The sequence below is a fragment of the Coregonus lavaretus genome, assembly GCF_964263955.1.
Source record: "Coregonus lavaretus genome assembly, contig: HAP1_SCAFFOLD_894, whole genome shotgun sequence".
In the NCBI taxonomy this organism is placed as follows: Eukaryota; Metazoa; Chordata; class Actinopteri; order Salmoniformes; family Salmonidae; genus Coregonus; species Coregonus lavaretus.
The window spans coordinates 51,401-74,935 of NW_028156145.1; the positions used below are offsets into that span (position 1 = coordinate 51,401).

General features: G+C 42.9%; 1 protein-coding gene and 1 pseudogene across 2 annotated transcripts in view; one reads left to right on the forward strand and one right to left on the reverse strand.

Annotated features, from left to right (window-relative positions):
- LOC311126739 (solute carrier family 15 member 5-like) overlaps positions 1–23,535 on the reverse strand; it is a 140,091-nt pseudogene that overhangs the window by 26,523 nt on the left and 90,033 nt on the right. The gene's annotated exons all lie outside the window — the stretch shown is intronic.
- Positions 1,646–14,139, forward strand: LOC311126741 (tripartite motif-containing protein 16-like). The gene is made up of 6 exons (XM_084200729.1): positions 1,646–2,275; positions 2,346–2,441; positions 11,240–11,473; positions 11,574–11,733; positions 11,859–11,918; positions 12,155–14,139. The coding sequence occupies exons 1-6, from the start codon at positions 1,694–1,696 to the stop codon at positions 12,664–12,666; spliced, it is 1,644 nt and encodes a 547-aa protein (XP_084056855.1). The 5' UTR covers positions 1,646–1,693; the 3' UTR covers positions 12,667–14,139.

Genomic DNA, 23,535 nt, shown 5'->3' on the forward strand with positions numbered 1-23,535 from the left:
GATGTTGTCAATGAAGCCCTATATTTACTTCCCCAGTCAGATGAACTTGTGGATAACATTTGTGGTGACAGAAATTGACTTAGGTACAAGGTAATTAAGTAAGATGACATACAGTTAGTCTTAAAGGTACTAAACGTAGTTATTGTGTGAAGAAGATATAATGAAGAAAACATTCTGCCAGTAAAACTTCATTAGAACAGTGTGTCGCACAAGTTCCTCTTTCTGGTCCTCTGTCTAAACCAACTTTTCTAGGCGGAGTGCCAAAACAGCTTCTGGGTGAGGGGCAGCATCCTGTTGTTGATCCTCTGTCTAAACCAACTGTTCTAGGCGGAGTGCCAAAAGAGCTTCTGGGTGAGGCGCAGCATCCTGTTGTTGAGATAGAAGTCACAACAGCTCAGCATTAGGGTTGAAAACTGAGATGTGTCAGTTCTCAGAACCCTGTTCCGAGAACTGAAACAACACCCTGATCTCTTGAGTTTGTAAGTGATTGCCCAGTAATTATGCTCTGAGGAGAGATGGGTATTTTATTTTGCCTTTTCAAAGTGATTTGTGAAACATTTATTTTTAATAAAACTCCAGGACATTTTCCTGTTTAAACCGGTCCTTTGCCTCCAGTGTCCTGGTCCTAAAAAAACCCTGCAGACAGAGTATTCTACTACCACGGATGGGTAGAAATTACTACATACAATTACAAAATACAGATACAAAATACCATCAAGATCAATGTATCAAAATAAACTACTAAATACTTGTATTTTGTAATGTATTTCATTCAATGTAATGTATTCATTTTAAATACAAAAATACATTTGCAAGTAACCGATCCGAACACCAACAACATTCTCAGAAACAGTGACAAAACCTTTTTTCTTGCTATGACAGTGATACTGTATTTTGCTATCTACCTTAGTTGAGCAAGTCACTCTGGATAAGCTAAATGACTCAAATGTAAATGTATATGTGAAAATGAACCTACCAAATTAACTGTAAAGCACACTGGGTATTATTATTGGCCTTGTTTAGGGGTGGAGCTCTTTAGAATAATACTCAGCATGCTTTGCAATTATTCATTTTTACATTGACATTTACATTTTAGTCATTTAGCAGACGCACTTATCCAGGGTGACTTTTAATTAGTGCCTTCATCTTAAGACAGCTAGGTGAGACAACAAAATATTACAATCATATCAAGTACATTTTCCCTCAACAAAGTATTTATTAACATTTTTACATATACATTTATATTTAGTTAATTTAACAGACGTTCTTATCACACCATAGTGCTATCAGACTTCTGATACCAATGCAGGGTGAAAGGGGGGCCAGAACATGTGAACCGCTATGATAAATGGTGTAGAAAAGTATTTAGTATTTATTTGGAAAATAAAAAATGAATTGGAGTGTAGTTCAGCCCAGTGTAATTCTAATGACAAATTATTCAGAAGTAATTAAAATACGTATTTCAAATACATGTAACATAAATACTAACCATCTCTGCCTACTACCCAACACTCTGTCACGCTTCCTCATCAAATAAACCACATCCCCTCTACATACAGAGTTCACAGTCAAGTAGGAAGCCACTTCCTGTCCTCTGGTGTAGAGTTCCATGAAACAGAAAGTCATCTTTGACACTGAACAGAAAGTTATCTTTGACACTGCCATTGCTTAACCTACGGGAGAGAGCACCAAAATGGCAGAGAATCAGGAACTGTTCTGTTGCTCCATCTGTCTGGATCTACTGAAGGATCCGGTGACTACTGCCTGTGGACACAGCTACTGTATGGGCTGTATTAAAGAAACCTGGGATCAGGATGATCTGAAAGGTGTCTACAGCTGTCCACAGTGCAGACAGACCTTTACCCCAAGGCCTGTTCTGAACAGAAGCACTGTGTTGGCTGAAGTGGTGGAGAAACTGAAGAAGACAGGACTCCAGGCTGCTCCCCCTCCTGCTCTGTGCTATGCTGGACCTGGAGATGTGGCGTGTGATGTCTGCACTGGGACCAGAAAGCAGAAAGCCCTCATGTCCTGTCTGGCATGTCTGGCCTCTTACTGTGAGACTCACCTCCAATCTCACTATGAATCTCCTGCTTTGAAGAAGCACATTCTGGTCAAAGCCACCGCACAACTACAGGAGAAGATCTGCTCTGATCATGACAAACTGCTGGAGGTTTACTGTCGTACCGATCAGCAGTGTATCTGTATGCTGTGTACAATGGATGAACATAAAGGCCATGATACAGTGTCAGCTGCAGCAGAGAGGACTGAGAAACAGATAAGACCAGAACTACTTGTTGGTGACTGTCTGATAAACAAATAATTAAAGATAGAGTGATTCTCCACAGAGGCAGCTGGGGATGAGTCAGCAGAAGGTCCAACAGAGATTCCAGGAGAGAGAGAAGGAGCTAAAGGAGCTCCAACAGGCTGTGGAGTCTCTCAAGGTGATTATTGTTAACCAGAGGAGAGGCATCATTTCCCTTCTCTCCTCCAGTCAGAGAGAGAGAGAGAGAGGGGGGGGGGGGGAGGGGCCCCTCTCCAATCCCGCTGACCCCACTGTTGGGAACAGGCTGTCTGGACTCTTTTCAGAGAATAGACTGCTTAATGTAACCAACGGGATATGAACCAGGTTACAGCGGGAGAAAGCAACAGCTTGACCGTTACACAAAGAGGACATTCCCTATTGGGCTGAGGGCTGACACTGATTTTGAAATCGCTGGCGGGGCTACTTCATCACATAACCATGAGTAACCATGACTGACTCATGTCCCCTATACATTAACATGGAGCCCTCTCTCTCTCTCTCTCTCTCTCTCTCTCTCTCTCTCTCTCTCTCTCTCTCAATTCAATCAATTCAAAGGGCTTTATTGGCATGGGAAACAAAGCAAGTTAAATAGACAATAAACAAAAGTGAAATAAATCAGAAATGAACAGTAAACATTACACTCACATAAGATTCAAAGGAATAGAGACTTTCAAATGTTATAATTCAAGTGCAAACAGAGTGAGCCATTCGCCAGACTGAGTTCTGGAGGTGAAATGGAAATGAATGAGGGAGAGTTAAGTGAGGTAGAAGGTGTGGTGATGAGCTCAGAACCAGAGCCTGGCATCAATGGACATGATAAAGAAGAATCTGGTGCAGTAGGAGTTACATTGTTGTAGAAAGTGGATCCATACCTATTGGCAGATCCATTTGTGGTTTCATGTTGGGTGGGAAAGGAGTTGGGTGCAGTTGAATCAGTGAAGGTAACCTGTAGTGGACTTGTGATATTTGTTTGTGTTTCTTCTGACCAGAGGGAGTGGGCGCTCCGTGTCACGCAACTTGGGTCAAGATCTGTTTCTTGCTTTGCTCTTAGGAACAGGGCACCATTGAAAGGAGTGATTTCTGGGGTAGCGGTAAGTGTGGAGGTGGAGAAATTCAAGTTGAAGATTCCTGGTGTTTGTGATGCCCGCCGTTTGGTGTGACGCAGACCCAGTAGTGAGCGTGGTGAAACATAGGAGTCACTGTCAGTCCTTTTGAGTTTTGAGTCTTTACCCGACAAAGTCAAAGGCCAAAGAGTGATATATGATTCAGTAAAGTTAGCTTCTTAGCATTCATACCAATGGTTATCGACTGTACCGCAGAAATGGAACGTAAATCACAGAAAATAGATGTTGTTGTGGCAGCTGCAGCGAAGTATTTGGGCATACCAGATTAGACTTCAGAAGAGTTACAGGGTGTGTTGAGTGGTGGTGTCCCGTCCTCCCAGGCCGTTGGCATGGTGCAGGAGCAGATAGGGTCAAAGTAGTGGAATGGGGTAGTGGGTATTTAATGAGTGTAGGGTTAGTTGGAAGGGTGTTTTTATGTATCATTATAATTTCCCCTTTTCCCATTTTGTATCACAAAGTATAATGGATTTAAATTATAGTCCAGTTGGAGGCGGTAATGCAACATATTGGATGCCAACCGCTGTTAAACTCCAAAGAAGAAGAAACGTTATATTATGGCTATGTACAGTGTTGTAATGATGTCTCTGCCTCTCTCATTCCATCACTTTTGCGGTAGTTGGTTATGTGGGTCTCTGGTTATGAATGGGGTGCTGACAGACAATCGTTGATAGATATTTATAGAGCTCTGATCAGGACGACAATTGATTATGAGTGTATAGTTTATGGAACAGCGGCATGGACAGAATCCAGTATATAGCTGTAAGGATATCTATTGGTGCATTTAAATCAACATCTGTATGTACAGTGGGGAAAAAAAGTATTTAGTCAGCCACCAATTGTGCAAGTTCTCCCACTTAAAAAGATGAGAGAGGCCTGTAATTTTCATCATAGGTACACGTCAACTATGACAGACAAATTGAGGAAAAAGAATCCTGAAAATCACATTGTAGGATTTTTTATGAATTTATTTGCAAATGATGGTGGAAAATAAGTATTTGGTCACCGACAAACAAGCAAGATTTCTGGCTCTCACAGACCTGTAACTTCTTCTTTAAGAGGCTCCTCTGTCCTCCACTCGTTACCTGTATTAATGGCACCTGTTTGAACTTGTTATCAGTATAAAAGACACCTGTCCACAACCTCAAACAGTCACACTCCAAACTCCACTATGGCAAAGACCAAAGAGCTGTCAAAGGACACCAGAAACAAAATTGTAGACCTGCACCAGGCTGGGAAGAAATCAACTGTGGGAGCAATTATTAGGAAATGGAAGACATACAAGACCACTGATAATCTCCCTCGATCTGGGGCTCCACGCAAGAGCTCAACCCGTGGGGTCAAAATGATCACAAGAACGGTGAGCAAAATCCCAGAACCACACGGGGGGACCTAGTGAATGACCTGCAGAGAGCTGGGACCAAAGTAACAAAGCCTACCATCAGTAACACACTACGCCGCCAGGGACTCAAATCCTGCAGTGCCAGACGTGTCCCCCTGCTTAAGCCAGTACATGTCCAGGCCCGTCTGAAGTTTGCTAGAGTGCATTTGGATGATCCAGAAGAGGATTGGGAGAATGTCATATGGTCAGATGAAACCAAAATATAACTTTTTGGTAAAAACTCAACTCGTCGTGTTTGGAGGACAAAGAATGCTGAGTTGCATCCAAAGAACACCATAATTTGCAAATAAATTCATTAAAAATCCTACAATGTGATTTTCTGGATTTTTTTTCTAATTTTGTCTGTCATAGTTGACGTATACCTATGATGAAAATTACATGCCTCTCTTATATTTTTAAGTGGGAGAACATGCACAATTGGTGGCTGACTAAATACTTTTTCCCCCCACTGTAGTTGTCCTCCTGTGGGTGGAGGACGTACAACCTGTTAGAATTATAGTATACTCAGATTCTCTGTCTGTATTGAATAGTTTATCATCTGGTAAATCTAATAGGAGTGACTTGCTATTGGAGGTATTAATGTTATTATGGAGAATTGAGAGAATGGGTGTAGTAGTGAGATTCTGCTGGGTCCCAGCACATTCGGGTGTGGAAAGGAATGAAATTGTAGACCAGTTAGCTAAAATAGCTTTGAAACGAGATATAATTGATATTAATGTTCCACTGGGTAGAGGTGAGGCCAAATGTAAGATCAGAGCCATTTTGATAGATGTGTGGCAGAAGAGATGGTACTCTGAGCACAAGGGCCGGCATTTATATGAAAAGTTTACAGTTTTACAGAAAGGTCGATGGACCAAGATTCAAAGGTCAGATTAGGAAGGAAGAGGTGGTGTTTACTCGATTGCGCTTAGGACATTGTACATTGAACTCGTCATTACATCTGGTTGGCAAGCATGTGAATGGTTTGTGTCTGGGGGGTACGGTCGATGAAACGGTGGAGCATGTGTTGTTATATTGTTGTAAGTATGTTGAACAGGGAAAGATTGAAGTGTAGGGTCATTGAGGTTGGGGGGGGGGTTGGTTTGGAAGGGATTTTGGGGATGGGGGAGGGTCTATTAGAAGTTAGTAGGGCTCTTCTTTATTTTCTCAGAAGAACTGAGTTAGGTAGGAGGATTTAGAAATGTTGGAAATCGTGATTGACCACACACTCCAGCACAGTAGGTGGCGGCATGCACCTTTAACGTTGGTTTGTGGACTGCCATTATATCATAGAAGTAGAAGAAGTTGGTTGTGTGAGAGATTTGTGGTTTGTGAGGAGGGCTACTATTCTTTTTTCTTTTGGTTCTTGCGTATTTTCTGAATTTATTTTCTGATGGTGGAGGGTTTGTTTATTGGTTTCCACTGTTTATCGTTTAGAGTTGAGGGGGGAGTAGGGGTAGTTTGTTAGGGCGGCGTGATGGCCTCAACCGAGTGGAGAAGAAACGCTGTCGCTTCGGGTGCGTTCCGGAGAAAGGTGTGGAGGAAGTTTTGCTCTTTGTCGGCGAACAGGTTGGAGCAGAACATCTGCACTCTGGATCCAGAATGAACAAGGCGGTGGTTGTGTTAATGAAAAAGGTTTGTCTTGTTGCGAGTGGGATTTTTGTGAGGGGTGTGTTGGTGCAGATGTCGCCTCTTTCGATAAGAGTTGTGGTGGCTAATCTGCCTCCGTTTATTGCTTACGAACAGACCGCAAGTAGTTGGTTAGTTTTGGTAAATTTGCAAGTGGTTTTCGTGTGCTCTCGGCTGGGTGCCAAGCGGAATCCGTTAAACATGTCTCTTTTCGTAGACAAGTGTTTGTTTCTTAACAAACTTCAAGGTTACACAGGGGATGGGTGGAACACAGGGTTTGCTAGCACAGATAGTTTTCGGTGTTTCTAGTGTGGGGATCATCAGTTATAGGCTACAAGCAGCAATATGATTGATAGGTAGGACAGGTATTGAACCCAAATAATCCCTACTCAGATGCGCTAACCTCAACCCTAGTAAACATGCATTATAAAAACCTTCTGTATAAAATTATCTCATATTGGGAGTAAATAGCCTCTGAATAGAAAAGAAAAAACACTGCATCTTCCAGCCCACCAATAAATTACATGATGCAACCGTCGCGGTTAGCATATTTACCTCAACATGCCCCTCGCTTGCGTGAGAAGGCATAGTGCTCGATGCTGGTTGATGAATTTGACAATTAATGTACTAGGAAAATACGTTTTTGTCGACCAGAGGTGACTGAATTAATGTTCAGGCGTATTGATAATCATTATAGTAATGAAATATAATTTCAAAACATGACCATAAAAACAGGTAATAATAAACATGAATCATCATTATATTACTTCACAGTAATGTGTTAAATGCTTTTTCAGTCCTTCCTCTTGCGTTAGCAGTGTGGAAAGGGACAGTAAAAAGCTCAGGCAGGAGTTTCCCTGTGAGGTGGAGTGGTGGTGTATCCAGGGAGAGAACTAAACTAATCTTCTGAAATGTCATTCATGGTCTTATGCTGCCATCTATTGGAATTATTAAGCAACTGCAGTAGTACTGAATAAAGTGTTTTTCCTTACTAATCCGTACTAAAATAGTGATTACTCAGAATTGCAAAAAAATGGCAGGGGTACCAGGAGGGAGGAGAGTACATTTTTGACATTTTAGTCATTTAGCAGATGCTCTTATCCAGAGCGACTTACAGTTAGTGAGTGCATACATTTTCATACTGTCCCCCCATGGGAAACGAACCCACAACCCTGGTGTTGCAAGCGCCATGCTCTACCAACTGAGCTACACGGTAGTAGTGCATGGCCAAGTGGTGGTGCGCAGGCCGTGGAGAAAGCGGTGGTGGGGAGGGTTGCAGCTGGGCTACATGAGCTGAGGCAGGTTTCTGTAGTAACAGAGACTCCGGTTGGCAAAGGCTTGGTGGGCTCATCCCAGGAAATATTGCCTGTCATTGGGTAAGAGGCTCTGATCAGGGGGGAAGTGCAGGGGGGCAGAGACTGGGAAGGAGGAGGACGGTACCGTGCCAATGGAGGAGGAGGAAGAGGGGGGAGGTGAGTCTGCGGGAGCGGAGGACAAGGCGTCTCGTTTTCAGACGGCTCATTGGATCCAGAGCTGACAGCCAGTCAGGCTGAGGGCCCAGTATATACGGTGAGAGAACTTTCTAGGTTCCTGATGGAGACTAAAGGGGAAAAATAAGGTTCTGCTGGAGTCTTATTTGATTGATCCTGGAAGGTTTGTACGGTCAGTACAACACGTGATGAAGAATGAGGTGTTTAGTGTCCTCTCACCCAGGAAGCGTTATAGGCTGAGAAAATGGGTCATGGGTTCTTAAGGGCATGTCTTCAGAATCTGCTTAAATGGATGTTTTTTTCTGGCATGGCGGCTTTATGGGCTTCTCTACTGGTTTCTGATTGTGGCGATTTCCCTCCCACCTCTTATGGAGATTTCACGGTTAGACTTCCTTAACATGAACGGCGGCAAAGACTGGGGGAATATGTCAAACCAAAACATATAAATGCCATGGCAGAAATCTTAGTGCAGGGGTAGCAAAAGAGGTGTGTAAGGGTAGGTTGTTAGTGTTTAGAGCCCAAATAATGACCTTGTCTTTGCTTTCATAAATGTGTCTGCACCTGGTCCTCTGTAGCTCAGCTGGTAGAGCACAGCGCTTGTAAAGCCAGGGTAGTGGGTTCGATCCCCGGGACCACCCATACACAAAAAAAAAATATATATATATATATATATATGCACGCATGACTGTAAGTCGCTTTGGATAAAAGCGTCTGCAAAATGGCACATTATATTATATTATAGTCAGGGCTCAGTTCTCTGTTTCACCAGAGGGGTTGGAAAAACAGAGTGGGGAAACCAAGAAAATCTCTTGTTTTACGTTTGTCTGATGGGCGGGTAACTTCTGTTGTGGATAGATGAGGGAGCCTGATGGGTGGGTAACTTCTGTTGTGGGGGAGATGAGGGAGCCTGATGGGTGGGTAACTTCTGTGGTGGGGAGATGAGGGAGCCTGATGGGTGGGTAACTTCTGTTGTGGGGAGATGAGGGAGCCTGATGGGTGGGTAACTTCTGTTGTGGGGAGATGAGGGAGCCTGATGGGTGGGTAACTTCTGTTGTGGGGAGATGAGGCTGTGGAGTTGTACTCTGATTTATAGAGGGCAGAACTCTGTGGTCCTCTGTAGCTCAATTGGTAGAGCATGGCGCTTGTAATGCCAGGGTAGTGGGTTCGATCCCCGGGACCACCCATATGTAAAAATGTATGCACATGACTGTAAGTCGCTTTGGATAAAAGCGTCTGCTAAATGGCATATTATTATTATTATCCTGGATTTTCTCAGGTTCTGCTCACAGACCTTTCCAAACTCTCTCTGTCACAGATACATCAAATAGACATTTCCCTGGCCTTTCACAAACTCTCAGCTGCTGTCTCTCAGACGGTCTGCCTGTGGATTTTTATAAAAAGTTCTGGGGAATTCTTTTACAGTGCGTCGGGGTGGGGGAGCTGTCGCTAAGCTGTAGACGGGAGGCTTTGACTCTCCTGCCCAAACAAGTAGATTTGAGCGACTTAAAGAACTGGAGGCCTGTGGCATTGCTCTGTTTGGACTATAAGGTCTTTACCAAGGTCCTCGTTAACAGACTGAAGTCCCACCTGGACTCTATTGTACACAAGGACCAAACGTACTGTGTACCAGGACGCTCAAACACAGACAATCTGTTCATAATCAGGAGAAAGCCTTTGATAGGGTGGACCATGAATATCTGTTCAATGTGTTGTTTTGGTTGTGGGGAGAATTTTGTGGCCTGTGTTCAAATGCTGTACGCTGGGACTTCATGTATGGTCAAGGTGTGGGGAGGGCTCAGTAGGCCAGTCTGGGTAGGGAGGGGCATTCACCAGGGATGTCCTCTGTCAGGGCAGCTATACACTCTTGTTATTGAGCCCTTTCTGGGCCTGCTACGCAGGAGGCTACAGGGAGTGTGGGAGCCAGGCATAGGGTTGGGGACAGGCATAGCAGTGTCAGCATACGCAGATGACGTCTGTGTTGGTTAGGGATGAGCAGAACCTACAGGCCCTGGAGAATAGTTTGAGGGTGTACGAGGGGGCGTCTTCTGCTTAGGTAAACTGGGGCAAGAGTGAGGCTCTGTTATGTGGGGCATGGAGGGACAGGGCACCTCCGCAGCTTCCAGGGGGGTTGCAGTGGGGCTGTGAGTGGCTCAAGATGCTTGGGGTGTATCTGGGCTCGGAGGGTTGGGATAGGAAGAACTGGGAAGGAGTGTCACAAGCGGTGGTGTCGAGGCTGACGAAGTGGAGGTGGCTCATCTCCCAAGTGGCATACAGAGGGACGGTGCTGATCATCAACAACTTGGTGGCATACTCTCTATGGCTTAAATTGGCCATTCTCAACGCCCCCGGTGGTCTGCTTGTGGACATGCAGCGCAAGTTAGTGAATTTTTTCTGGTCAGGGTGGCAGCGTTCTGACTCAGCAGCACAGAGGCTACTGTACCGTACGGAGGTGAGCTGGAGGGAACCAGCATGTGCTCTGTTGAGGAGGGCTTGTGGTTTGGGGCTGGATCAGCAGCTCTTCATCATGCGGCAGGAGAGACTCAATACAGCAGGGGTCTCTGATTTCTATGCTGCAGTACTGAGGGCTGGAGCAGCCTGAGGAGGGGCCACCACCGTTTCCACCACTGCAAGTGACAGCAGAGACTGGGGACTGGCAGGAGAGTCTGGAGGACTTACTGACTTTTAACACTCTGAGCCTGGGGGAGTTTGAGGAGGTGGGGGGTAAGGTGCTGTACACCCTCAGTGTCAAGATTAGACACATCAGGAGCTTAGCGGGAGTGAAGGGGCATCAGTGGCAGGGGGTTGTGGGGGCTGAGAGCATGGCAGGGTATAGGTGGAGGGTGCTCTATAAGCTCCCAGTGCTGGGAAGGTCAGGGGTCCTCCAGTGGAGGGTATTACATGGAGCCCTGGACACCAATAGCTGGTTGGCACGGGTTGACCTGGGAGTTGGGGAGGGGTGTCCGTTTTCTGCAATGACAGACTGTTCATCATGTTTTTTCTGTGTTGCCAGGGTAATGCCATTACTGTTGACGCCTTAGGGTTGAGTTTGAAATGTACAAAATGATCAACAGTGTGGAGATGTTTCAGGAGGTATGGGGGCTCAGGGGGGCTGTCTGTACGGCTGGAGAGGAGGGGTTGGATGGACGGTTGGAATGTGGTGCTGGATGGTGTATTGTACTGTGGTGTTGGGTACTGGATAATGTGATTGTGTGGAGGTTGTGGTGGCACGCAATGTGTTTTTAGGAGGGGGGGTGTTAGTGTAATGAGGATGGCTCATTAAAGTAAGACAAGTCAGTCTCACGCTCTCTCTTAACAGCGCTCTGCACAGGCAGCAGTGGAGGACAGTGATAAGATCTTTACCGAGCTGATCCGCTCCATTGAGAGAAGGCGCTCTGAGGTGAAGGAGCTGATCAGAGCCCAAGAGAAGGCTCAAGTGAGTCAAGCTGAAGGACTCCTGGAGCAACTGGAGCAGGAGATAGCTGAGCTGAGGAAGAGAAGCACTGAGCTGGAGCAGCTCTCACACACAGAGGATCACATCCATTTCCTCCAGGTAACTCAACTGCCTTGATACATGTGATATGAAATTAAAACTCTCAATCATTTGGTTCTGCTCCCTCTCACTCTCTCTCTCTCTCTCTCTCTCTCTCCAGAGTTATCAGTCTCTCTCCAGTACCAGTGTATCTTCAGACTTACCCAGCATCGTTGTCCGTCCTCTTCAGTACTTTGGAGATGTGAGTAAGACTGTGTCTGAACTGAGAGAGAAACTAGAAGACGTCCTTAAAGGAGAATGGACCAAGATCTCCACTACAGGTGTGTTGAAAATAATAAGAACATCAACTTTAGACCATTGAAAGTTCCCTACTAGTCATATACATGTGGAATATGGTATGATGATAACATTCCCTCTCTCTGTGAATGTGTTTGTGTGTCTGTAGTGAATATAGTGGAGGTTGTACTGCCTCCAGAGCCCAAGACCAGAGAACAGTTCTTACAATGTGAGTCTCTTTATTCTGAAGTAACTAACAGTCTCTTTTTACTGACACTCCTAACAATCCCTCTAGAAATATATAGCAATAGTAGATCTAATCAAAGACTGGGTATCTATCTGACTCCTCATATTTCTCTGATTTGATCTCTGCTGTGCTCTAATCAAAGACAGGGTAGATACAGTATCTGACTTCACTTATTGTTCTAACTCCCCTCATTGGTCTCTGCTCTGCTCTTCTCCCAGATTCCTGTCAGCTCACACTGGACCCAAACACAGCAGGCACAGACCTCTCTCTGTCTAAAAGGAACAGAAAGGTGAAACGTACAGACCAAGTCCAACCATATCCTGACCATCCAGACAGATTCACCCACGACTTGATGGTTCTGTGTAGAGAGGGTCTGTCTGGACGCTGTTACTGGGAGGTGGAGTGGAGTGGGTGGGGTGTTGATACAGCAGTCTCATATAAAGACATCAGCAGAACAGGGACAGATGGTAGATTTGGAGAGAATAACAAGTCCTGGTGTTTACAGTGTAATATAGCTGGTTATTGGTTCAGACACAATAATGTTGTGACTAAAGTATCAGGCCCTCGGTCCTCCAGAGTAGGAGTGGACCTGGATCACAAGGCAGGTACTCTGTCCTTCTACAGTGTCTCTGATACAATGACCCTCCTCCACAGAGTCCAGACCACATTCACTCAGCCCCTCTATCCTGGGTTTAGGCTCTCTGGGACTGCTGAGCTGGTTAAACTGTAGTAGGGTCCACATAGATACTAGTCATGCTGGTGTAGTCTATAGCTGAGCTGGTTAAACTGTAGTAGGGTCCACATAGATACTAGTCATGCTGGTGTAGTCTATAGCTGAGCTGGTTAAACTGTAGTAGGGTCCACATAGATACTGGTCATGCTGGTGTAGTCTATAGCTGAGCTGGTTACACTGTAGTAGGGTCCACATAGATACTAGTCATGCTGGTGGTGATGGGTCCCCAGATATAATACTCTGTTTTTCTGTACAATTATTTTTGTCTGACTGATTTAATCTTCAGAGTTTAAATACATTTTAATAATGTTTTTTAATTGGCTACATTTACATTAATCATGATGTTTGCTGTTAATGTATGTTGGTTGGCATTCAGAACCATTGAAATGTTTTCTCAATTGGTTCTCTGTCTCAATGTAATTTTCCTCAGTATCAAATCAAATCAAATCAAATTTTATTGGTCACATGCGCCGAATACAACAGGTGCAGACATTACAGTGAAATGCTTACTTACAGCCCTTAACCAACAGTGCATTTATTTTAAACAAAAAATTAAGAATAAAACAACAACAAAAAAGTGTTGAGAAAAAAAAAAGAGCAGAAGTAAAAAATAAAGTGACAGTAGGGAGGCTATATATACAATAGAATAAAGTGACAGTAGGGAGGCTATATATACAGGGGGGTACCGTTGCATAGTCAATGTGCGGGGGCACCGGCCAGTTGAGGCAGTTGAGGCAATATGTACATGTGGGTAGAGTTAAAGTGACTATGCATAAATACTTAACAGAGTAGCAGCAGCGTAAAAAGGATGGGGTGGGGGGGCAGTGCAAATAGTCCGGGTAGCCATGATTAGCTGTTCAGGAGTCTTATGGCTTGGGGGTAGAAGCTGTTGAGAAGTCTTTTGGACCTAGACTTGGCACTCCGGTACCGCTTGCCGTGCGGTAGCAGAGAGAACAGTCTATGACTAGGGTGACTGGAGTCTTTGACAATTTTGAGGGCCTTCCTCTGACACCGCCTGGTATAGAGGTCCTGGATGGCAGGGAGCTTTGCCCCAGTGATGTACTGGGCCGTACGCACTACCCTCTGTAGTGCCTTGCGGTCAGAGGCCAAGCAGTTGCCATACCAGGCGGTGATGCAACCAGTCAGGATGCTCTCGATGGTGCAGCTGTAGAATTTTTTGAGGATCTGAGGACCCATGCCAAATCTTTTTAGTCTCCTGAGGGGGAATAGGCTTTGTCGTGCCTATGGAACAGGTAGTGTTACTTACTTGCTAATTGAACTATATGGGCCGGTTTCCCGGACACAGATGAAGCTTAGTCCTAGACTAAAAAGCATGTTCAATCGAGATGTCCGGGAAACCGGCCCTAAATTTGGCATATTTTATTCTCCCGTACTGCTCAGTCAAGCAACATTAAACCTGTCCAGCAGGTGGTGCTATTAACCAAACAATAAAAACATCAGCTATCTTGACTTCTCACTCAGTATATCTGTAATGTTCAGAATTGTACTTTAATATCATTGGAGATTTATGGTCTTTTTAATCCACTACCCAGAGTCAGGAACATATGAAGTTAGGTCTGCTACTGTTCAGTTATTAAATATGATTCATGGTGATGGGAAATAAAAAATACATATAGTAGTAGTTTTCCTTTGCTATTAATTCCAAGGTGTGTCTTTAACTTGTAAATGGATTGTGTTAAAGCTGGCATGTGGTGTGGATGATAGAATAGAGTGAATAGAGGAGAGAAGAGAGGAGGAGAGGAGAACATAATATAGAAGACAGATAAGATAGAGAGAGAATTCATACCCAGGGGAGTTACTGACTCTGGCCCAAATGACACCCTGTTCCCTACGTAGTGCACTAGGCTACTTCTGACCTGATCTAAAGTAGTGCACTACATAGGGAATAGGGTGGAGATTGGAGATTTGCTCACTGGCATTAGAATGAAGATTTCCATCCAGGAGTTACTGTCTCTGTCCCAAATCTCTCCCTGTTCCCTACATAGTGCACTAGGCTTCTTCTGACCAGATCTAAAGTAGTCTTCTAGATTTTACATGTTTTCTCCCTGTCATTAGAAAATGACAATATGGTCATGACTTTAGTGTTTTCCTCCCCCTTTGTTTTTATTGGTTGTGTGTTATTTGTGGTGTTGTGTAGGTTTTCCCCCTGTGTTCCTAATGGAAAATCCATTAACAATGAATCAGAAACAAATTATATTCCAGTTGTGTTTAGACAACTTCATGGCTGACAACCCCCAGTTCTGTTAAGACCCATTGAACTGGGTCACATTCTAAATGGTCACTTGTATTGATAGTCCATACTGGGCCTAACTGTGGTTAACCATACTTGAGGGTTTCTGGACACATATTCCCTCATCTCCAGAACATTACCTGATGTCCTCTCTCTTTCTGTTTCTGTCTCTCTGTCTTTCTCTCTGTCTCTCTGTCTGTCTCTCTGTCTCTCTCTCTGTCTCTCTCTCTCTGTCTCTCTCTCTGTCTCTCTCTCTGTCTCTCACTCTCTCTCTCTCTCTCTCTCTCTCTGTCTCTCTGTCTGTCTCTCTCTCTGTCTCTCTCTGTCTCTCTCTCTCTGTCTCTCTCTCTCTCTCTCTCTCTCTCTGTCTCTCTCTCTCTCTCTGTCTCTCTCTGTCTCTGTCTGTCTCTCTCTCCCCTCAAACCGTATAGAAAGCAGACAACCTCAATATGGTTTCATTCCTGTAGTTATCAGGACACATGGGGTGTGGAACTATTATCTCCTTTCTAAGTTTGAACTTGTCCACTTCCCTTCATGGATTTCAAAGGAAATGACTGGTATATGTAAACTCCCTCTACCCCATGCCAACACCAATCCAATGCTTTTACATTTGAGAGGAGTAGTAAAGGAATGATACACTTCAGGAGGAAGGAGAGATTATTGGGACACACCCATGGAGTGATAATAGAGGGATGTGAAAGAGGAGAGAGGTAATGGTTGGACTTGACTTATTTATTCTCTCATTAGACTTATTCTGTTTCAATAACATAATTGCATAACACAAAATAAGTACATTTAAGGAAGTATCCATGTATTATAGATTTTATAATCACTTTTGTACTATTTTCACAAGTATGTGGTAAAATCTCACAACTCTTAATACAAAACTCAAAACAGATAATCAAAAAGGCTGTTTTTTCAAAACTTTAAGCATATTTTCAATTGACTAAGTACAACACACAAAGGAAGTATCCTTGTATTATATCTTAATATGTGAAATGCTCACTTCCTCCCATAAGAGTCATCAGTAGTTGATGTAGGGTTTCATCTGTCAAAAGGTAAATCACACCTGGTGACTTATGAGTTATAAATGTTATTACTGTGGAGTCACCATGATCAGGTTACTGTGGTGTGTGTGTGTGTGTGTGTGTGTGTGTGTGTGTGTGTGTGTGTGTATGTGTGTGTGTGTGTTAGTCTTTGATTAGTCATCAAGGCTGAGAGGATGTATCTATTTGAAAGGGTGTCCTGCTCTTTGATCAGACCAAATGGTTGTAAAGTCCTCAAGACAATAGAATGGTTGTCAGGCAGTGGAGTCTGGTGGGAGGAGCTATAGCAGGACAGGCTCATTGTGATGTCTGGAATGGAATAAATGGAACTCAGTCAAACATGTGGTTTCATATGTTTGTGTTTGATACATTCCATTGATTCCATTCCAGCCATTACAATGAGCCCGTCCTCCTATAGCTCCTCCCACCAGCCTCCTCTGGTGTCAGACCTGCATGGTGCCTCAGAGTCTGTGTAGGAACTGTGAGGTGGGTGTGTTGGGAACATTATTCCCTATTTTTCATAGTTCCACAATCTATTAATAGCAAGAGATCTGCAAATCATGGTTATTTTATTTATAACTAGAGAATTGGGCTGATTCAAACAAGACCAAACATGCTTATTTTTAAAGTAAGGACATGTCCAAGAAAGGTTACTTGTAAAACTAAAATAACCAACACCCTTTCTTGTGATGGGTTGTAATATATATAAAAATATGATAATATATTTCCATTCACATTGTGTGTGTGGTCCCAGGTGTGAGGGGCTTGTTGTGATCCTGGGGGTAGTGCATTGGGCTGTACACTGACTGTATGCCTTCTTAATATTGAGTTGCATCGGGTGGGGGGCTGTTGAAACTGTTTTGAATGGGGTGTGTTTTGGGGTCTGGGGGTGAAATCAAACATTGTATTCAAACTGGTTAGGGGTAGACTTAGACCCCCCAGAACATTCACAACTGGTCCTTTGTTGCAGAATTTGTTTTGTACATGTTTGTACATTAATTTCTTACATTTCCATTCCCAGGTTGAATGTCAATAAGAAGTAATATAATTGTATGTATGACTTTACAATGTCCAGCTACATTATACTCCACATAGCTTTATAGGAAGCAGACTTTACAATGTCCAGCTACATTATACTCCACATAGCTTTATAGGAAGCAGACTTTACAATGTCCAGCTACATTATACACCACATAGCTTTATAGGAAGCAGACTTTACAAAGTCCAGCTACATTATACTCCACATAGCTTTATAGGAAGCAGACTTTACAATGTCCAGCTACATTATACTCCACATAGCTTTATAGGAAGCAGTTCCTAATCTACTGAAACTTCTACATTATGGGAATAATTTTGACCCACCCTTGGTTTTTTGAATTTATTAAATTTTGAATTTGGCTCTATACTCCAGCATTTTAGATTTGACATTAAATGTTTTATATGAGGCGACAGTACAGAATGTCACCTTTTATTTGAGGGTATTTTCATTATCATCATAAAACATTGATAAAACATCCATGTCTGTTTTACTGTTTAGAAATGAATATACTTTATTTACAGTTGAAGTCGGAAGTTTACATACACTTAGGTTGGAGTCATTAAAACTAGTTTTTCAACCACTCCACAAATTTCTTGTTAATAAACTATAGTTTTGGCAAGTCAGTTAGGACATCTACTTTCTGCATGACACAAGTAATGTTTCCAACAATTGTTTACAGACAGATGATTTCACTTATAATTCACTGTATCACAATTCCAGTGGGTCAGAAGTTTACATACACTGAGTTGACTGTGCCTTTAAACAGCTTGGAAAATTCCAAAAAAATGTCATGGCTTTAGAAGCTTCTGATAGGATAATTGACATCATTTGAGTCAATTGGAGGTGTACCTTTGGATGTATTTCAAGGCTTATCTTCAAACTCAGTGCCTCTTTGCTTGACATCATGGGAAAATCAAAAGAAATCAGCCAAGACCTCAGAAAAAAATTGTAGACCTCCACAAGTCTGGTTCATCCTTGGGAGCAATTTCCAAATGCCTGAAGGTACCACGTTCATTTGTACAAACAATAGTACGCAAGTATAAACACCATGGGACCACGCAGCCGTCATACCGCTCAGAAAGGAGACGCGTTCTGTTCCTAGAGATGAACGTACTTTGGTGCGAAAAGTGCAAATCAATCCCAGAACAACAGCAAAGGACATTATGAAGATGCTGGAGGAAACAGGTACAAAAATATCTATATCCACAGGGGAGTCCTATATCGACATAACCTGAAAGGCCGCTCAGCAAGGAAGAAGCCACTGCTCCAAAACTGCCATTAAAAAAGACAGACTACGGTTTGCAATTGTACATGGGGACAAAGATTATACTTTTTGGAGAAATGTCCTCTGGTCTGATGAAACAAAAATAGAACTGTTTGGCCATAATGACCATCGTTATGTTTGGAGGAAAAAGTGTGAGACTTGCAAGCCGAAGAACACCATCCCAACGTGAAGCACGGGGGCGGCAGCATCTTGCTGTGGGTGTGCTTTGCTGCAGGAGGGACTGGTGCACTTCACAAAATATATGGCATCATGAGGAAGGACAATTATGTGGATATATTGAAGCAACATCTCAAGACATCAGTCAGGAAGTTAAAGCTTGGTTGCAAATGGGTCTTCCAAATGGACAATGACCCCAAGCATACTTCCAAAGTTGTGGCAAAATGGCTTAAGGACAACAAAGTTAAGGTATTGGAGTGGCCATCACAAAGCCCTGACCTCAACCCTATAGAAAATGTGTTTGCAGATCTGAAAAAGCGTGTGCGAGCAAGGAGGCCTACAAACCTGACTCAGTTACACCAGCTCTGTCAGGAGGAATGGGCCAACATTCACCCAACTTATTGTGGGAAGCTTGTGGATGGCTACCCGAAACGTTTGACCCAAGTTAAACAATTGAAAGGCAATGCTACCAAATAATAATTGAGTGTATGTAAACTTCTGACCCACTGGGAATGTGATGAAAGAAATAAAAGCTGAAATAAATCATTCTCTCTACTATTATTCTGACATTTCACCTTCTTAAAATAAAGTGGTGATCCTAACTGACCTAAAACCGGGACTTTTACTAGGATTAAATGTCAGGAATTGTGAAAAACTGAGTTTAAATGTATTTGGCAAAGGTGTATGTAAACTTCCGACTTCATCTGTATCTAGGCCCTCCATTAGAAGGTGTCATAAGTATTTGAACAAATTCACTTATAGTGTATTACACTTTGTCAAAAGTTTAGTATTTGGTCCCATATTCCTAGCAGGCTATGACTACATCAAGCTTGGGACTCTTGTTGGATGCATTTGCAGTGTGTTTTGGTTGTGTTTCAGATGATGTTGTGCACAATAGAATTGAATGGTAAATAATGTATTGTGTCATTTTGGAGTCGCTTAAAGATATTATGTTCTTATTTACAATACAAGTGACTCCAAAATGATTTAATACGTAATTTACCATTCAAGTCTATTGGGATATTGTTTATAGATGAGGATATTGTTTTTATGCAGATTTTTCAAAATTCGCATGAAAATCTGTTTCCATTCGACTGGCGACAGATTTTCATGTGAATATTGTAAAATCTTCATAAAAACGTGAATTTTACCAGCAGAGATGTTTCCATCAAATTGACTTGTTGAGGATAAATGGCTGTGCATGATGATGTAATGCACATACAAATATATTTTTGGGAAAATACAAAAACCAGTTAAAAACGTTCTGTTAAATGGGTTTCCATCACATTTTCAACTCTACCGATGGTTTTGTTAGATGTTTTGGGGGCATTATATAGTGAACACGCCCACTCTGGATAGGCTGCCTACATGATGACATTATTATGGACAAAAAGACCCTCGATATTTATTGGAAAGGAGCATCAAGCTCATCACTGTGAACTTTCACCACCCTGTGAAGTTCAGCATAACTTATTTTATCTGTAGCTTAATAAACTGCATGGTTTCCCGAGTCGTAGTGGGAGGACCACACCACATATCATCGTGTGACTCCAAGTTTACTTCAATATGATGGTTATTATATCAATATTTGTGCATAAAGCCGTTTCCACCGCCATTTCTCGCTTAATTAATTCTACAGAGGTATTTGCACCCCACTGCATCCACATGTTTCTTTACAATTTATGATCATTTTACACGACTGAAAATGAAAGAAAACTTTTGATTTGACATATTCATCATTCACCACTGTGGCTTCTGAATAGGTCACTGTACATTTATGGAACCTTTAAAACGTTGTAATGTTTTACCACAACCTTATATTTGGTTACACGTCACTATGGCTTCCATCCCTATATACCTCAGTGCATCCATCCAGGACTAACGTCTCCAAACAGATCTAAAAGGCCTCCCCCACCACTCAGACTTTCAAAGAAATTAAAGTTATCTCTGATACTCTGCTGTGCAGTTTGTTGTATGGACATTGCAGAGGCCCTTTTAAAATATCCACTCTGCTGTCTGGATCTACCAAAGGATCCAGTTACTATTCCTTGTAGACACAGCTGTATGCAACATCATCTTCTTAGCTTGACTTCCATCCCCCAAAAACCTGTAGATACAGAGTACACAGTCAAGAGGAAGCCACTTCCTGTCCTCTGGTGTAGAGTTCCATGAAACAGAAAGTCATCTTTGACACCCTGTTGCTCAACCTTCAGGTGAAAGCACTAAAATGGCTGACAATCTAGAACTGTTCTGTTGCTCCGTCTTTCTGGATCCACTGAAGGATCCGGTGACTACTGCCTGTGGACACAGCTACTGTATGGGCTGTATTAAAGAAAGCTGGGATCAGGATGATCTGAAAGGTGTCTACACCTGTCCCCACACACTAAACAATGCTGGGTTGTTTGGTTGACCCAAATGTTGGGTTGCAGGCGTTGGGTCACTTAGTTGGGTTGTTTTCTTTAAAAACTGCTGGGTTATGGATGCTGGGTGTTGGGTTATTGTTGCTTGCTTATTGAGATATGACCCAGCAGGTCAGATCAGAAGACTGTAGGCATAGTTTAGTAGGGGTGTGGCTTTCAGATAGTTATTTTTAGCCACCCATCAGAGTAAATATAATTCCTGTTCATCTGATCTGTTGCGTAGTTAGCACATGTTAAGGTTGAACATTGACATGTTTGTAGCTTCAATTATGCTTATAGAGTTTCCTAAAAGTCCACGTATGTCTCATTGTTGGGCTATAATACAGTGGTATACCTTATTATAATATGTAATAAATACTCTAAATATTATAGAATAATTTAATAAGGAAACATTGAGTTTACAGTATGTAAATTTGATATGATAAACTGGAATGACATTTACTCTCATGGGTGGCCAATAAGATCTAGCTGAAAGCCACGCCCATAGTAAGCCACGCCTCTTTAAAATAACCTACAGTAAGGATGACATTAAAACAGACCCAGTTGCTAGGTCAACCAAGCATGACATTAAAACAGACCCAGTTGCTAGGTCAACCAAGCATGACATTAAAACAGACCCAGTTGCTAGGTCAACCAAGCATGACATTAGAACAGACCCAGTTGCTAGGTCAACCAAGCATGACATTAAAACAGACCCAGTTGCTAGGTCAACCAAGCATGACATTAAAACAGACCCAGTTGCTAGGTCAACCAAGCATGACATTAAAACAGACCCAGTTGCTAGGTCAACCAAGCATGAGAGTAAAAAATACCCAACTGATGGTTAAATTAACCTGTGTTCTGTTAATACTAACAACCCAACATATTGGGTTATTCACGCAACCAAACTGTCTGGGTCAAAATAATGTAGTGTCGAGTTAATGTTGCTAATTATGGTGTGACACAAAGGAGTCCGCTTATACTGAGCTTTGATCATAAGTTTTATTTATATCACAAGATTTCAGCAGAAGTTTACAGATGTCAAGATCATCCGGAGAACAGAGTCCCAAAAGAATATGTCTGTTCTGCTCTCCTTTGTTCAAAGCCAGTACTTATAATCTTTACCCAGGATATGGGCGGTTACCCATACTGACCAATCCCCTGTCTACAACAAACAGACTCCCTCTGTTCTATGGGGTGTCACTCTAAAACGGCTCCCTCTGAAACTGAATAAACATCCTCTCAGATTCCACTTGAAAACATTAGCAAAGTCATAATTCTTCATACACTACATAATCATTATAGTAATGAAGTATAATTTCAAAACATGACCATAAAAACAGGTAATAATAAACATGACTCATCATTATATTACTTCACAGTAACGTGTTAAATGCTTTTTCAGTCCTTCCTCTTGCGTTAGCAGTGTGGAAAGGGACAGTAAAACGCTCAGGCAGGAGTTTTCCTGTGAGGGAGAGTGGTGGTGTATCCAGGGAGAGAACTAAACTAATCTTCTGAAATGTCATTCATGGTCTTATGCTGCCATCTATTGGAATTATTAAGCAACTGCAGTAGTACTGAATAAAGTGTTTTTCCTTACTAATCCGTACTAAAATAGTGATTACTCAGAATTGAAAAAATAAATGGCAGGGGTACCAGGAGTGAGGAGAGTACATTTTTTACATTTTAGTCATTTAGCAGATGCTCTTATCCAGAGCGACTTACAGTTAGTGAGTGCATACATTTTCATACTGTCCCCCCATGGGAAATGAACCCACAACCCTGGCGTTGCAAGCGCCATGCTCTACCAACTGAGCTACACGGTAGTAGTGCATGGCCAAGTGGTGGTGCGCAGGCCGTGGAGAAAGCGGTGGTGGGGAGGGTTGCAGCTGGGCTACATGAGCTGAGGCAGGTTTCTGTAGTAACAGAGACTCCGGTGGGCAAAGGCTTGGTGGGCTCATCCCAGGAAATATTGCCTGTCATTGGGGAAGAGGCTCTGATCAGGGGGGAAGTGCAGGGGGGCAGAGACTGGGGAGGAGGAGGACGGTACCGTGCCAATGGAGGAAGAGGGGGGAGGTGAGTCTGCGGGAGCGGAGGACAAGGCGTCTCGTTTTCAGACGGCTCATTGGATCCAGAGCTGACAGCCAGTCAGGCTGAGGGCCCAGTATATACGGTGAGAGAACTTTCTAGGTTCCTGATGGAGACTAAAGGGGAAAAAGAAGGTTCTGCTGGAGTCTTATTTTATTGATCCTGGAAGGTTTGTAAGGTCAGTACAACACGTGATGAAGAATGAGGGGTTTAGTGTCCTCTCACCCAGGAAGTGGTATAGGCTGAGAAAATGGGTCATGGGTTCTTAAGGGCATGTCTTCAGAATCTGCTTAAATGGATGGTTTTTTCTGGCATGGTGGCTTTATGGGCTTCTCTACTGGTTTCTGATTGTGGTGATTTCCCTCCCACCTCTTATGGAGATTTCACGGTTAGACTTCCTTAACATGAACGGCGGCAGAGACTGGGGGAATATGTAAACCAAAAACATTTAAACGTGATTTTTTTGCAAGAGACACACAGTGATGTGATTAATGAAGTGTATTGGGGGTTTGGTGTAAGGGGGCGCAGGTGCTGAGCCATGGCACAAATCTTAGTGCAGGGGTAGCAAAAGAGGTGTGTAAGGGTAGGTTGTTAGTGGTTAG